The 18,011-nt window shown below is 34.9% G+C and overlaps 1 protein-coding gene across 15 annotated transcripts in view; it reads right to left on the bottom strand.

Annotated features, from left to right (window-relative positions):
• Nucleotides 1-18,011, bottom strand: part of LOC129744513 (alpha-1,6-mannosyl-glycoprotein 2-beta-N-acetylglucosaminyltransferase) — a 519,113-nt gene that overhangs the window by 76,345 nt on the left and 424,757 nt on the right. For all 15 annotated transcript variants that reach the window (XM_055737104.1, XM_055737126.1, XM_055737113.1 and 12 more), the window contains 3 exons: nucleotides 11,067-11,195; nucleotides 10,838-10,954; nucleotides 3,703-3,887 (listed from right to left, as the gene is read on the bottom strand). In XM_055737104.1, the coding sequence (XP_055593079.1) occupies nucleotides 3,703-3,887; nucleotides 10,838-10,954; nucleotides 11,067-11,195 (431 nt within the window). The remainder of the gene's footprint in view (nucleotides 1-3,702; nucleotides 3,888-10,837; nucleotides 10,955-11,066; nucleotides 11,196-18,011) is intronic.

Below are 18,011 nucleotides of genomic sequence, written 5' to 3'. Positions count from 1 at the left end.
TATAAATTTACCATGGAAGGTAGTAATATAAGATTACTTGCAAAAAAATGGGACCCCGCGTTAACTGGAACATTCAAAATGGTGGACAAAATCATGCCTGTTCGCTTGTCTTCGGTTTATTTATCAGTTCCTTTCAGTTTTGGCCAGAAAATGATTTGAATAGACCTTACGCTACAGATTTGCCCAGAAAATAACCATGGAACGCGACAAGCACCATGATACTCAGATACTGCCATCAAATTCGAAAAAAAATTGCCATCACTTTCCTCACACTTTCAAAAATGGCTTTTATGAGTTTCTGGTTGGTAAGGAATAGTAAACAAATATAACACCATAAACAGGGCTACCATGCTGAAAAATTGTGATTTCTGAAAAGGTTGGGCAGAGCTATGTGGTGGCGATATTGCCTAGCTTCAAAGCTAGTTTTGCAAAGAATTAAAACGGAGTGTCCTGTCTGTTTGTCTGTAGTATGGAGGGTAATAATAATACAAGTTATTACCCTCCATACTAAATTTACAAAAATTGTTTATCTACCTTAGTCTTTTTCATACAACCATTCAAAAAAAGTTCAGTTTTTTAATGCTCACTCATGTCCAGCGCTGAGAAGACAGTGATTTCTTTGAAATATATTTTTTTCACTATTAGTTACCGAAGTGATGACGAATAGTACCATCGGTTCGAACAGAAAAAGGGTTTTCCTAAACACGGTTGAAACCTTTAAGAACTTTAAAAAAATCGTTTTAAATAAAAAGAAGAGAAACAATTAATGTTTTCGTTGATGGATGGTTTTGTTCGAAAATCCGCAAAAAAGTTCAAATCAATTGAAAATTTTGAATTATTCAAAACTGATAAAAATTTAGTGGAGGAACTATTCAATTCCAACCCACCTTGAATTAAAAAAATTAGGTAAAGATACTATAGTAAACAAACAGGCGCCATACGATCCCTTTAATAAATACGATCTTGCAACCCTGCTGTACGGCTGCCTTTAAGACTGCTTGGTTCCGCTCGATTGGAATGACACCGATAGAAAATCGAAAATTCCAATTTTGACGTTTCGTCTCTTTGTTTTCTATAGGCTCGTTAAAAATAGGTTGCTAAATTTTTGTTTTCTTTAAACACGAGACTTGGTTTTATTTTCTTTTTTTCAGTTATTTTTTCGTCGTGTCATTATTAAAAAATGACGTTAAACTAGTTGAACACTATAGAAACTTTTTTTTTTATTATTTACTATTGTGAGTGCGGCCTGCCGAAAAGATTTCAAATTCTTATTGGCCCGTTGCTTAAAAGGGTTGTTCACTTCTGATTGAGCTGATGAAAAGTTTCTAACAGGAAAAAATTGTGAATTGTAATTGTCTGAAATGATGAATTGTTGAGAAGGTCAACTTGAAGGGGAATTGAAGGCTACTGTCAGATACCATATTCAAATCATTTTTGAAAAATACTTTTGTTGACGATCTGAAAACTCATAAATTTAGAACAGTGGAATATTTCCCACATAATTATTTAAAGGACAATTATACAATACCTGAGAAGTAGTAGCGCTATGTGGTTTATCTATAGATGGGGACAAGAACACCCTTGCACGAGTGTAAGAATTAGTTTTTTTTTAATGTTTTGATTTCTACGTCACAAACGTTCATGAGCGTCTCGACGTTGAAGTCGCCATTCATCGACGACATGCAACGTTTCATGTTATTTGAAAATCACAATCAAAGCACTCTTTTATTTACGGTTTTTCTTCCTGACACGCAGTACGGCGACGCTATGAGTTCTAAATAATAAACAAATTTATTTGCGTCCCAAACATTCCTCCTAATAAGTTTCTATGGCAACACTTGAACGCCTAATATTTGACGCGTTACGTCACAATCGTTCATAAACAACTGTATAGGGCGTTTGCTACACACACATACAAGAGGTCTGTTGGGCACACATTAGAGGTTTTTATATGCGAAAAAAGCAAAATTCTACCAAAATGTTGTTTTTCCCTTAAATGAATGCTTAATTTCTCTAAAAAACATTCAAAAATTATATTTCGGATCATTTGCTAACAAGTGGAAACGATTCTGCGATTATTTTGTTGGATATTAGTAGGAAACCAAGCAAAACAAAAAATGAAAAACAAGCCAACCACCCAACCATCATTGTTAAGCACATTAAACGGTTCCCCCGGATCCTTTGTTCACGTTTTTGGGTCTATCATATAAAATTTAGAAACAGGAAGATGATGTTAAGAGTTTTCGTCACGAAATTGAATAAAAAACTTGAGCAATATTTTTCCTGCTTTCACTAAAAACGCTCATATCCTGTACAAAGTCTTCATTTTTGTTAATGAACTTCACTCAAAATTAGAAAAAAAAATCACAAACAAGTCAATAAATGATCTAGCTTTCGAGAAATGTGTTGTACATAAGAAACTTTTCAATAGTTTTTATTAATTCTTCAAAAAATATCGTTTTTAAGTCGATTTGTATTAATTTAACATGGGGCTGTCACATTTGTTTGCCCAACGGCTTACATATACGAATGTACTGTGCAAATGCCCTATGGATACAACGAACTAATACTAACCTTTTTTGTTGTCCCCACATATAGATAAACCACATAGGTAGTAGTAGCGCGGTGCCACAGAACGTTATCATTTTTTTTTTCAAATATATCTCCAAATCAAAACTTCAGTATTGTTGAAGAGATCGAAGTAGTCAGAGAAACAAGAAGGCCGTGATTGACGAGGGCCTGGAAAATGTTCAAGATTTTTCGACAAAAAAAATGATTGTGTTTATATAATATCGTCGCTTGAAGCGAGAATTCCGACCAAATTCCTCAAACGAGCTGCCTGCAGGATTTTTTATGCGAAGATTAACCAACGCTTTGACCTTAGAAACCGAAAATGGCGGTTGCACAGACGTAGATCTTGATGGAGAGGGACTGCTGAACCTGCAGTAACAAGGATGCAATGCAGAATTTGGTGAGATCCATCCTTCGCTTATTTATTCAACATATTCTTTACAATTTGAATAAGTGATGAATTTCAATACTGTGAAAATTTGAAATTTGGGGAGATTTCAAAAAATCATTTATTTGAAACTTTTGAGGAATGTTGTCCTGCTGAAATGAAGACAATGACGTTTTTTCAAATATTCACCGTAACAGTGCTTCTAAATAGTGAGAGCTTAAGAATATAATTTTCAGTCTTATGTTTCCTTTAAATTTATGTATTTATATTGAAATTTACGCAATTTGAAAAATCGTCCTGATTCAAAAAAGACTGCGAATCAACAGTTAGTGATAGATAAAAACTTGAAACTTATTACCCTCGAGGTTTAGAATGTTTTCATGAAGATAATTGCGTGTAATATATGTTGTGAGCCTACTTAATTGAAAAATTCTACTGAATCAAAGCAATAGAAAGATTCCCTTTAGTTCATTCACGTTATAATAAAACTTCAGATACCGGCATTTCGGAAGTAGCTATTCGTAAGCCAGTTCATTCGAATATAATGATTCGTGAAAAGCTCCTCTTTCTCCAATGAAATGTACGCCCAAGTGCGGTTGCAACAATCCTAGAGCTCTTCATTTCACTGCACCGAAGCTTTCTGCATCATCGGTTGTTAAATGAAAGGAACACGCCCTTCCCTCTCCCCTATAAACGTGGGATTCAGATAGAAGATAGAAAAAAAAAGTCAACCCCTCACTCACCTGCACTACTATTATCACAGAATCATTTTGTAACGGACCGAAGATGTCCTCGTTGAGAACCGTCTGCAGTTCGTTGTAGCGGTGAATCATGCGGAGAATCTCGCTGATGTTGGCAGCCCGTGCCGATCCATCCGATCCGGATCCGCCCGCTGCGCCCGGAAGTCCACCATGGGTTCCATTTTGACCTAACGGATACAGATAGGGGAAGAAAAAGGGAAACGGGTGAGAAAACCAGCAAAAAGTATGATCAAAGCTCGGCAACACGCCTAATTGGATTTGCGAATGTTTGCTGGTCAACGTGCTGGAAATCTGTCTGCCGTGTCCAGCTGAGTGACGGGGAAAACTTTGGCCCAGATTGTATGTTGCACCCGACAGCTCAATTGAAGCGTGGCCGAATGTGAAACTGAGATTGGATGGGGTTAGAATTGATTGTTCGATGAATGCGGGAATGGATATTCCATTTTCTTAAAATATCAGTACTTTTGTCATTGAAGGATGTTTTAGTTTTTATATAGAATTTCAAAGCAGGGTTAATTTTTCTTTGAATCTTTTCCGTGGTTAAATCTTATTTGTAAAAAAGGCAGCATGTAGCCTCCATGAAAGAAAATTTTATCACGAGAGGCGTCATATCCCAAGGTCAACTTACGCCAGCAACATTCAAGGACTCGGCAAGAACTTTGTAATGCATCGAAACCGATTTGAAATTCCAATCCTCCTTTCCACAACGAAATTGCATTATTCATTCATAACTCATCTCGAACGTGTTTCAGTTTGGCTTACCTGCTGAGGAACAGGTGCAAAATGACTGCCCACATTCACAAAACACCCACATAGTGCAGTTAGGGCAGCACCTGCCACCCCGGCTCGGCACTAAAAACCCGTGGGATGCTCGCGTTCCGAAGGTTGCTGTTCGCTCCTTTGGGTTATTTAGGTTTCTCGGAAGCTGAAGGAAAAATATCCACATCGAAGCTCCCAGGAATCAATGTGCGGACAACAGAAGCTGCAAAACTTCATCCACCCCCACTCAAACACAGAACCCGGTCGGTCGGCGGAAGGAAAATAGATTTTGCAAGTTATGCTGTTGTACGTAGATCCTTATCATAAACAAAAGTTTCCAGAGTTTGTTCCAAGGGAAAATTCTGGACTAGAGTCCGGATGAGTTTCGTGCGCTTGGGAGCTAAAATATGTAGATGATGGTGTGCATGAAGACATTGTTTTCGAACCATTCGTTGTGGGAATTCCATGAATTAGAGTTTTCTGGAATCAACAATGAAGGGGGAAATACCTGGTTGAAGGTAAACATTGTTGCCAATTCGAAACTGGAACAATTTTGTCAATTTTGTCAATTTTGTCAATTTTGTCAATTTTGTCAATTTTGACAATTTTGTCAATTTTGTCAATTTTGTCAATTTTGTCAATTTTGTCAATTTCGTCAATTTCGTCAATTTTGTCAATTTTGTCAATTTTGTCAATTTTGTCAATTTTGTCAATTTTGTCAATTTTGTCAATTTTGTCAATTTTGTCAATTTTGTCAATTTTGTCAATTTTGTCAATTTTGTCAATTTTGTCAATTTTGTCAATTTTGTCAATTTTGTCAATTTTGTCAATTTTGTCAATTTTGTCAATTTTGTCAATTTTGTCAATTTTGTCAATTTTGTCAATTTTGTCAATTTTGTCAATTTTGTCAATTTTGTCAATTTTGTCAATTTTGTCAATTTTGTCAATTTTGTCAATTTTGTCAATTTTGTCAATTTTATCAATTTTGTCAATTTTGTCAATTTTGTCAATTTTGTCAATTTTGTCAATTTTGTCAATTTTGTCAATTTTGTCAATTTTGTCAATTTTGTCAATTTTGTCAATTTTGTCAATTTTGTCAATTTTGTCAATTTTGTCAATTTTGTCAATTTTGTCAATTTTGTCAATTTTGTCAATTTTGTCAATTTTGTCAATTTTGTCAATTTTGTCAATTTTGTCAATTTTGTCAATTTTGTCAATTTTGTCAATTTTGTCAATTTTGTCAATTTTGTCAATTTTGTCAATTTTGTCAATTTTGTCATTTTGTCGATTTTGTCAATTTGGTCAATTTTGTCAATTTTGTCAATTTTGTCAATTTTGACAATTTTGACAATTTTGACAATTTTGACAATTTTGACAATTTTGACAATTTTGACAATTTTGACAATTTTGACAATTTTGACAATTTTGACAATTTTGACAATTTTGGCAATTTCGACAATTTTGACAATTTTGACAATTTTGACAATTTTGACAATTTTGACAATTTTGACAATTTTGACAATTTTGACAATTTTGACAATTTTGACAATTTTGACAATTTTGACAATTTTGACAATTTTGACAATTTTGACAATTTTGACAATTTTGACAATTTTGACAATTTTGACAATTTTGACAATTTTGACAATTTTGACAATTTTGACAATTTTGACAATTTTGACAATTTTGACAATTTTGACAATTTTGACAATTTTGACAATTTTGACAATTTTGACAATTTTGACAATTTTGACAATTTTGACAATTTTGACAATTTTGACAATTTTGACAATTTTGACAATTTTGACAATTTTGACAATTTTGACAATTTTGACAATTTTGACAATTTTGACAATTTTGACAATTTTGACAATTTTGACAATTTTGACAATTTTGACAATTTTGACAATTTTGACAATTTTGACAATTTTGACAATTTTGACAATTTTGACAATTTTGACAATTTTGACAATTTTGACAATTTTGACAATTTTGACAATTTTGACAATTTTGACAATTTTGACAATTTTGACAATTTTGACAATTTTGACAATTTTGACAATTTTGACAATTTTGACAATTTTGACAATTTTGACAATTTTGACAATTTTGACAATTTTGACAATTTTGACAATTTTGACAATTTTGACAATTTTGACAATTTTGACAATTTTGACAATTTTGACAATTTTGACAATTTTGACAATTTTGACAATTTTGACATTTTTAACAATTTTGACAATTTTGACAATTTTGACAATTTTGACAATTTTGACAATTTTGACAATTTTGACAATTTTGACAATTTTGACAATTTTGACAATTTTGACAATTTTGACAATTTTGACAATTTTGACAATTTTGACAATTTTGACAATTTTGACAATTTTGACAATTTTGACAATTTTGACAATTTTGACAATTTTGACAATTTTGACAATTTTGACAATTTTGACAATTTTGACAATTTTGACAATTTTGACAATTTTGACAATTTTGACAATTTTGACAATTTTGACAATTTTGACAATTTTGACAATTTTGACAATTTTGACAATTTTGACAATTTTGACAATTTTGACAATTTTGACAATTTTGACAATTTTGACAATTTTGACAATTTTGACAATTTTGACAATTTTGACAATTTTGACAATTTTGACAATTTTGACAATTTTGACAATTTTGACAATTTTGACAATTTTGACAATTTTGACAATTTTGACAATTTTGACAATTTTGACAATTTTGACAATTTTGACAATTTTGACAATTTTGACAATTTTGACAATTTTGACAATTTTGACAATTTTGACAATTTTGACAATTTTGACAATTTTGACAATTTTGACAATTTTGACAATTTTGACAATTTTGACAATTTTGACAATTTTGACAATTTTGACAATTTTGACAATTTTGACAATTTTGACAATTTTGACAATTTTGACAATTTTGACAATTTTGACAATTTTGACAATTTTGACAATTTTGACAATTTTGACAATTTTGACAATTTTGACAATTTTGACAATTTTGACAATTTTGACAATTTTGACAATTTTGACAATTTTGACAATTTTGACAATTTTGACAATTTTGACAATTTTGACAATTTTGACAATTTTGACAATTTTGACAATTTTGACAATTTTGACAATTTTGACAATTTTGACAATTTTGACAATTTTGACAATTTTGACAATTTTGACAATTTTGACAATTTTGACAATTTTGACAATTTTGACAATTTTGACAATTTTGACAATTTTGACAATTTTGACAATTTTGACAATTTTGACAATTTTGACAATTTTGACAATTTTGACAATTTTGACAATTTTGACAATTTTGACAATTTTGACATTTTTGACAATTTTGACAATTTTGACAATTTTGACAATTTTGACAATTTTGACAATTTTGACAATTTTGACAATTTTGACAATTTTGACAATTTTGACAATTTTGACAATTTTGACAATTTTGACAATTTTGACAATTTTGACAATTTTGACAATTTTGACAATTTTGACAATTTTGACAATTTTGACAATTTTGACAATTTTGACAATTTTGACAATTTTGACAATTTTGACAATTTTGACAATTTTGACAATTTTGACAATTTTGACAATTTTGACAATTTTGACAATTTTGACAATTTTGACAATTTTGACAATTTTGACAATTTTGACAATTTTGACAATTTTGACAATTTTGACAATTTTGACAATTTTGACAATTTTGACAATTTTGACAATTTTGACAATTTTGACAATTTTGACAATTTTGACAATTTTGACAATTTTGACAATTTTGACAATTTTGACAATTTTGACAATTTTGACAATTTTGACAATTTTGACAATTTTGACAATTTTGACAATTTTGACAATTTTGACAATTTTGACAATTTTGTCAATTTTGTCAATTTTGTCAATTTTGTCAATTTTGTCAATTTTGTCAATTTTGTCAATTTTGTCAATTTTGACAATTTTGACAATTTTGACAATTTTGACAATTTTGACATTTTTGACAATTTTGACAATTTTGACAATTTTGACAATTTTGACAATTTTGACAATTTTGACAATTTTGACAATTTTGACAATTTTGACAATTTTGACAATTTTGACAATTTTGACAATTTTGACAATTTTGACAATTTTGACAATTTTGACAATTTTGACAATTTTGACAATTTTGACAATTTTGACAATTTTGACAATTTTGACAATTTTGACAATTTTGACAATTTTGACAATTTTGACAATTTTGACAATTTTGACAATTTTGACAATTTTGACAATTTTGACAATTTTGACAATTTTGACAATTTTGACAATTTTGACAAATTTGACAATTTTGACAATTTTGACAATTTTGACAATTTTGACAATTTTGACAATTTTGACAATTTTGACAATTTTGACAATTTTGACAATTTTGTCAATTTTGTCAATTTTGTCAATTTTGTCAATTTTGTCAATTTTGTCAATTTTGACAATTTTGACAATTTTGACAATTTTGACAATTTTGACAATTTTGACAATTTTGACAATTTTGACAATTTTGACAATTTTGACAATTTTGACAATTTTGACAATTTTGACAATTTTGACAATTTTGACAATTTTGACAATTTTGACAATTTTGACAATTTTGACAATTTTGACAATTTTGACAATTTTGACAATTTTGACAATTTTGACAATTTTGACAATTTTGACAATTTTGACAATTTTGACAATTTTGACAATTTTGACAATTTTGACAATTTTGACAATTTTGACAATTTTGACAATTTTGACAATTTTGATAATTTTGGCAATTTTGACAATTTTGACAATTGTGACAATTTTGACAATTTTGACAATTTTGACAATTTTGACAATTTTGACAATTTTGACAATTTTGACAATTTTGACAATTTTGACAATTTTGACAATTTTGACAATTTTGACAATTTTGACAATTTTGACAATTTTGACAATTTTAACAATTTTGACAATTTTGACAATTTTGACAATTTTGACAATTTTGACAATTTTGACAATTTTGACAATTTTGACAATTTTGACAATTTTGACAATTTTGATAATTTTGATAATTTTGACAATTTTGACAATTTTGACAATTTTGACAATTTTGACAATTTTGACAATTTTGACAATTTTGACAATTTTGACAATTTTGACAATTTTGACAATTTTGACAATTTTGACAATTTTGACAATTTTGACAATTTTGACAATTTTGACAATTTTGACAATTTTGACAATTTTGACAATTTTGACAATTTTGACAATTTTGACAATTTTGACAATTTTGACAATTTTGACATTTTTGACAGTTTTGACAATTTTGAATATATTGACAATTTTGACAATTTTGACAATTTTGACAATTTTGACAATTTTGACAATTTTGACAATTTTGACAATTTTGACAATTTTGACAATTTTGACAATTTTGACAATTTTGACAATTTTGACAATTTTGACAATTTTGACAATTTTGACATTTTTGACAGTTTTGACAATTTTGAATATATTGACAATTTTGACAATTTTGACAATTTTGACAATTTTGACAATTTTGACAATTTTGACAATTTTGACAATTTTGACAATTTTGACATTATGACAATTTTGACAATTTAATCCATTTGCATTTTCCTCAATTTTTCACTGGAGCCACGATTAGTTTTTTTTTCAAATTCAAACCGAACCTTGTATATTTCAATTTGGAAATTTGCATTATATAATTTGTTTGTTAGGAAATACTTATTCATCTCTGGAGCCACTTTTAGTTTTAAATTCCTGTTTTGATTGTTTTCTTTGTATCCAATCAAAGCGTAATGGTTTTTTCAGCTTCAATTTCTTTCTCATTATTGTAGGCTTCAATTTTATATTTTAAAAAATAACAATTTATCTCTGGAGCCACGATAAGTGAAATTAAATTCATTGCGATCTTAATCGCAATGTTTAGCAATTGTAGAATTTTTATTCTAAGCAAACAATTGTAAACATACAAAACGAATTTGGCTTTTTAAAGCTAAGGTAAAAGCTGTTTCAAGTAGAGATATTAAATAAATAGAATTTCTATTAGAACTTTGTCATTTGGAGGAATTTTTACTCTCTGGAGCCACCTCTCGCTTTCCAATTTTTATCAGATTTGAAAGCATTTCTAATGATGAGAGGTCAAGTTTTGTAAGGTTCCAGGTGAACTTGTAATGATGTTCATCTTAAACCATGAATTTAAGTAAATTATATTAGCACACATGTGTGGTTTTATCTCTGGAGCCACTATTTGAAAAAAAAAATCAATTTCACGCTCCATCAGACAGACTTACCGTAGGTGGCGTTCCGGGTCTTCGATGTCAGGTATTTATGGAACACCGGTGGCACCATCTGCAGGATCGCTGCCGTCGAGTAGTTGGTGGTGTCTGCCGGTCCCGAATCATTTGAATCTGGGATGGTGTGGCGGATGGATGAAAAAGAGAAAGTCAGGTTAGGTACCCCGAAAACTATTCCTAAAGACGATTTCGTTCACACACACCCACACACTCATCAGTAACTTACCATAGTTTATCACCTGAAACTGTAGGAATGCAAACAGAATAAAGACGATGATGGCCGATCGGATGTAAAGCGTGTGACGTCTACGTGACAGGGCACCTGTGTTTGGCAATGCGATCGGAATTCGTCGACCTGGAAGAGGAAGAGAAAAATGGCAAAAATCACTTTAAACTGGCAGTGCACAAGTTTGATGGGCGGGACGGATGATTGAACTCTTTTTTTATTTCGCTGAAATAATCCAAATGCCTATCGGGTCGAATGCGATAGTGTCTTTTCCAAAATCGGAAACGTGATTGAAAGTGGAATTTTACACCCGAGAAAAGTGTCATGTGGCTTCAGTCTGTCAGTTGAAGGAATCAGTACGAGTAAGGTGGTTCAAAACGATTTTTATTGAAATTTGTCTTGAATTTTATAAATGAGAATGAAAATTTTTATGACTTCCACGAAAAATCGTGTTTAAAAACTATTAAAAATATTAAAAACAAATCTGAACCGCCATGTTTCACTCAGAAATGTAAAAAAAGCACAATATTGCACCTTACACAAGAGCTTGTCAGAAACCAAAAAAAAAAAGAGAACAGGAAGAAATTTCCACGCCTTTATCGTGGCATGAAGAATACGCTCCGTTTGCTGTTCAAGTAAAGGGTTGCGCGAGGGGAAAAAATGATTCTTTCATGTGAATCTCCTCTCCAGATCCATGTTTCCTTCTCCGGTATCATCACTTTTGCGGTAGGAGGACGGCACCAAATCCTTTTGATACTTGCTCGAAACATCACCGACATCTGTTGTGTTGGTGAGCATTGGGAAGATTAAACGTATCTTTTACTTTTCTGGAAAAAAGAAATTCACAACCTCAGTGCCGGTATCAAATCACGCATGGCTGGTGATACATTCCGATGCTTGAGCTTCGGATTAGAGCGTTTTTGATATAGTGGTGCTGAATCTGTTGACGATTAACTTATCATTTCCGGCTTGGTAGCAATTCAAGATGGCATTAAAATAGCCTGAATACATGATTGAAGCCTTAATCCTCAACCCTTATTTAGATAAAATCGATTTTCTCCACATGCTCTTCGGACTGAAAAAAGATCTAGAAATGTTTCAACGTGTGATGAATTACGAATTGATGGTTTGAGTTTGGCAATTTGAAGGGAATGAGTGGACAAACAATCTTGCATTTTCAATCCTGTGGGACAACATATAACAAACCCTTCAAATTTTCACACTTTTATTGAAAATTTCTTCTGACACTCGCTTTGAAAGCGCAATGAAGTCAGAGGAAATCACAGCTGCAATAATTCCGTAAATATATCAAAATAAACACTAACATCAGCAAATTCCATTCGTGTTTGCCTTCGTGAAGCAAAACTCCTTTTACCAGTCTCCGTACTTCCTCTCTAAATACATAACCTCACTCAAGCATACTTTCAACCAATCGATTGTTGAAGATGCTGCTGCTTTTGCTTGCGGAAGCTCTTCTTCGTTCGCTCGAAATAAAATTAAACGGTTGAAAACGCCCCCCCCCATTCTGTTAATGGCTTCTTTATCCTTCGGTGCACACATTCAGACATTCAGGCTTTCCTCTCTCTCTTTCCGACTTGCGGAGTCTGGACGCATAAACAAGTAGATTTTCTCGACAGCGTTCCTTACTAGTCGGCATCTCTTTGAATTCTATGCAATTTTTTGTGTGTCGACTGCATCCGTTTGTCTGTGATTAATTCGCCCCATCTGTGCAGCAAAGACAGGGGTTTGATTTTAATTTTTTCTTCTTGATAACGATTGCCATTTGTGAAATTTCACGCCGCCAGCATTTGGTTTTGGCGTAGCAAATCTTTCCGTGGATGGATTGCCGGCAACGTTGTTAATATGTTAATGAGGAGTGGCTCAAGTGTATGAACGTGTCATCTCGCGTGTTTTCTTTACGCCTGTTACATTTACAGATTTACAGAGAAGCGTTCAGTACTTATGTATTTTTCTGAAATGGATGGGCCCGAATGAGGATGCTTAGGAGTCCTTATGAGAAGATAAATTTAATTCTCTTGTGATGTGTTATAGAGTGTGTTTTATTTGGTTTCTTCCAGACTTATGCAATGCGGTTGCGCTGAGAGGACAATGTCAACGACGAGAAAGCTTGTTAGTGCCGGTCCGGCATGGAACCTTATGCCGATTATTCTACCTCCAAGGAAGGTCAATATTGGAGTAGAGCCTGATCGAGACAGGCTCCATGTGCGTATCTGTTCATCGAACAAAACATACTTGAGAGCTACTACCTGGGTTTTTTTTTACCAATACAGAATTCCAAGTGTTTGTACTGAGGATCTTTGATCCATTTTCCCATACTGCTGTTGTTACTGATGCTGGTGGACTATCCTTAAGTGGCCGTTGCTGTTGCTCACAATTGTCCTGGTCAATATCCAGAAATATCAAAAACCCACATTTCCACTAGAGTTGGGACATCGTAATCGTGGTCCGTGACCATTCGACTTGGTAGTCATCCGATCCAGTTGTTCGAGAGTTCAAGCTTTTAATAAAACCAAAGGCCTATTTTTGAATGGACACAGGTGAGTGCCCTTCCAATCCTATATCGTCATCCAAAAGTAGCTTCCTGGGTCTTCCGTTTATTCTAGCCGTCTCTGTATTCCCGAGTCGACAGTAACACCCTTAAGGAATGGGAAGAATTTGTCTCTGGTAATCATGAACCATACTTTTTCGGATGATGATTTAATTTAAACCAAGACAGGTAATTGAGTTCTGTGAATTTTCAATGGAAGGTAATAGAATGAGTTAACTCAAAAAAACGAAAACAGTATCCTTCCAAACGACCTTCCGGCTTTTTATCTGAAAATAAAAAATGGCGGCCACAAACTTTCTTGTGGACATGGTTTTGCGTTATTTCTGCGTTTTCTTCAATTCCTTTTATTTTCCAATTATTAATCAATTTAAAAAAATGGACCATTTCGTTCAGCCGCTCCCGCTGTGACTTTGCCTGCAGCCTTGAGCTGAGCGCAGGTGAATGCAGGTCTATAGCATTTTCGTCCATTTTCGGCAGACACTTTTCAACCGACAGGCCAGCGCTAGCAGCAATGTATCCACTTTTCCCACGGCCTTCCTTTTCAGCATCCTTTGGGGCGTCTTGTCACCCAGGGTCGTCGGCCGTCCGGAACTGGCTTTGTTTCGATACTCTGATTATTATCCTAGAGTGTCAAGACGTTTGAGATGTTAAAACCCAGCCAACATGAAATCGTAAAATAAATCATCGCCAAAGTCGTATATGGATACAATTCGAATCAAAATCGTAAATATGTACACTCAACATTCGACCATGTCGTATATTCTTCTTATAAGATGTTAAAACCAAATGATATACGACTTAGTTACGATATGTTGGATAATGTCGTATTTAGTATGATCGATGTCAATTGACGTCTCATATTAATCGCATAAGATTTCTAACGTAGCATTTAATCCATAAATAAATTTCTTTCGTACCAATATCGTAATTGACTACAGACAGATTAGAAAAGAATCACATATAAACACCGTTCATTATCACTTTTGTGCGTTAAAAACCATCGTCGCATAAATGGATGATTCAATTCAATTCAGTACCGTATTAATAAAAATGATTTATGAATAAGTTGAATTTTTCGTTAATAATAAGTTCAATTGTTTTGTTCCGTTTCGGATTTTTTTTTCAAATGGTGATCATTCCAGGAAAAAGCTAATTTCGGTCTTCGAATATGTCCCTGGTACATGGATCGAAAGCGGTTCGAGCACAGCAGTACGCATTCTCCAGAAGGGATGGAAATCGGATGGAGGATTCATCCCAGGATGACTATCGGTATCCGGTCCCACGAACGGAAATCGGAGTGAGAATGATGCGAAAAGTCTCGAAACATGCCTTGGAAAGTGCATCAAAACTGCATTTTTTTCATTAACCAAACTGTATTCTACTACAAGCAATCAACTGATTACAACAATAATTATTGTCAGGTAAGTGAATTAGCTAAATCCGAGAGAAGATGCCTAATCGTATAAAAAAAACTTTAAGCTATCTGCATCAATCTGTTTCGTTCGAAAAGTGTTTGCTTTTCGGGCAATAATGTTGCCGTTTAGGGCAAGTCGTCTAGCATAATTCGGATTTATATCATCGCTGTCCTTAGGGCTACGGTTGGAATTCATCATTTTGACGTACTCCGAGAAAACTAGTACCATAAACGTAAGTATTTCTTTCAAAAAAAAACATCTGAATATTGTAAACTGATGACTTTTTACTTATAGAATACTTTTACTTTGGCGCGACATCGTGCTCAATCAGATACCAGTCGATGACCAACTATTGCAACAGAAAGAAGCGAAGTACACTTAAACATTCATTCGAGGTCAAATTGCTTCATATCGTTCAAGCGTACAACACACCTCCTATAAAGTGTGACTTAAGTTGTCAATCGATGTTTAAATCTCTGAGCATCGCAAGACTGCAAGACTGCAACACACCTCGTATGGAGGATGACTTAAATCGCCAATAGGTAGTCAGATTGATTCAAATCGTAAAATCGTAAATCGTAAACTTTCGCCTGGCCCGACACCTTTCTTGCTACTGATGCCGTTTCTGACGGCGCGACGCCCTTCGAAGCTCTTCGCCTCGACGCTCCTCCTGAGGCCTGACGCCTGCCAGTGGCTCAAGCCCAACGTCCTACATTTTGCTTTCCGGTCCGATGCCCTTCCATGGCACCGGCTTAACGACCTTCCGTAGTTCCCGACTCGTAAGTCCACGCCATAAAGTCCACCTGGCTCTTGGTCCGACGATCACCACCTGGTCTCCAATTTGACGACCTTCCATGGCACCGGTTCGCCAACTTTTCATGGCTTCCGGTAAGACGAACCACCAGTGATTCCGGACCGCTCCGAATGGCTCCGGACAAACGTCTTATGGCTTGTAGACCTCCACCTGGCTCCCGGACCGACAACCTGACATGGTTCTGCCTCGACAACGTGTCTCTGGATTCCCGGCACTTGCTCGCCCTTCCATTGGCTTCCTCCTGGCTGGATACCACTACTGATTGGATTTCCAATTCGACGCCTCGCATGGATTCCTGGCTCGAAGCCAACGAATGGTTCTCTGGCTCGACGCCGTACGCCAAACGTATTCCAGGCACGACCACCTTCCATACGATTTCAGTCATAATCACCTCCGAATGGATTCCAGGCTCGACACTCGACACCCTTCTAATTGGTTTTCAGGCTCGACGCCCTTCCAATCGTTTCCCAGGCTTAAGGTTGCCAGCCCCAACGTTGCCATCCAAAGGAAGGAGGAAGACCGGACCACGATCGGTGTTACTTCAAATGGGCTCGACACTAATTTTCGAGAGCAGTGTTTTTATCACGCAGCTTCAAAGCTAGAACATAGTTTTGTTTAGTACAAAGTTTGAGGTTAAAATTCGATCACACTTACGTTTTAGTGCGAGAAAGTTGCCTACCCTAAGCTACTCATTTTTCGATTCCGGATCAATCCAGTCCAGATCAGGATATCACTAAATATGAAACGTGAAATGATTCGAATTGTTTCTAGTAAAAACAAAATTAAGCGCTTACGTTTAATAAAATACAACGAAGCTATCAGACAAGTATCGATTGCCTACAATTCGAGTGGTATCGGAATAGTGAGATCACTGTACGAACAAACAGTATTACATTAACGCGATTCAATCCTAATAATACAGCTAAAAACAACTTACGGTTGGCGGATTACACAAAAGGGTTAAACTTCACCAAGTGATACCGTTTCTGCAGAAAATCACGGAAATAAACATAAATTTAACGGAAAACTCACTTTCCACTTCCTAACCTGATCAAATAAACGCTAAAAATGTGGGGGAAATCGAAACAAGGTGTTTACAGACTAGAAAAAGGAGGTCACACACGGTGCCACTTGTTGACAATCTGAGCAGTGCTGCTAGTTGTGCCGACAATCGGAGTAGAATGCTCTTCCGGCGGCGGTCTTTCTAGTCGAGTGCGTCCGATCCTAGCATTAAGGCATGCAAAGTTAAGACTTTAACTTCTGCTTATGTCGAACTGACGAGTAGAACGCGCTCCCTAAGAAGGAAGCTGCGAGGATAAGACTTTACCTTTTCCGCGGTCAAACTCGTAGGGAGAAGAGTATTCACTCCGCGGAATACTCTCGGATAGAGTTTCTAAACGTCGCCGGCGGGTGAGTCACTTGAGTCGGTGTAGGATGACTTCTTCATCGGGTATTATTCGAGAAGTTTCGTAAAACCATGGACGTGTGCTGTGACAGGCGCGTGTCCGGGATAAGCTGCTCTTGATCGGACACGGACGGGCAAAGAGGTGAAGGCATCGAGCCAAACCAAGCGGAGCCATGACATCAAGTCTTTAGAGGAGTGGTCACTGGTCTCTAACAGTGGGCTCGGACAGAGGCTGTTACGAGTAATGGCCGGACCTCAAGTCGTCAGAGGAGAGGTTCTTAGTCTTGAATTGTCACAAGAGGCAGGGTATATATCTATGTTGGATTCCCGAGTAAGCCTATGAGCGCACAAGCGCGGACTTTGGCTTGGTGTCCCAGCTCGAGTACAGTCGTCGTTGCAGGTCCGAATGGCAATTATGGCCAGAGGCCCCCGGTGGACTCTATTACGTAGAGTTGTATATCTACTGGGGAGACGCGGTGGCTCGCCGTGCCTTGGAATACAATCCGTAAAAAGGATTTACCACTTGGTTGACCAACTAATAAAAGAGGCAGTAGGAAAGCCTACCTGGAAAAAGGAGAGGTCATGCCTCGAGTTTTCAGGAGGAGAGGTTGTGTGGTCAACCCCGATACTTTACGATAAGAGTGTCGTATTCTTCCCTTAAAATTTCGAAGAAACTCTTCAAAATCTAATCTAACACTTTTAAAACATTCATCGAAGGAAAATCACACACTGAACTTCCCCA

The sequence above is a fragment of the Uranotaenia lowii genome, chromosome 1, assembly GCF_029784155.1.
Source record: "Uranotaenia lowii strain MFRU-FL chromosome 1, ASM2978415v1, whole genome shotgun sequence".
NCBI lineage: Eukaryota > Metazoa > Arthropoda > Insecta > Diptera > Culicidae > Uranotaenia > Uranotaenia lowii.
Note: the sequence above shows the minus strand (reverse complement) of the source record. Positions and strands in the feature narration are given on the sequence as shown.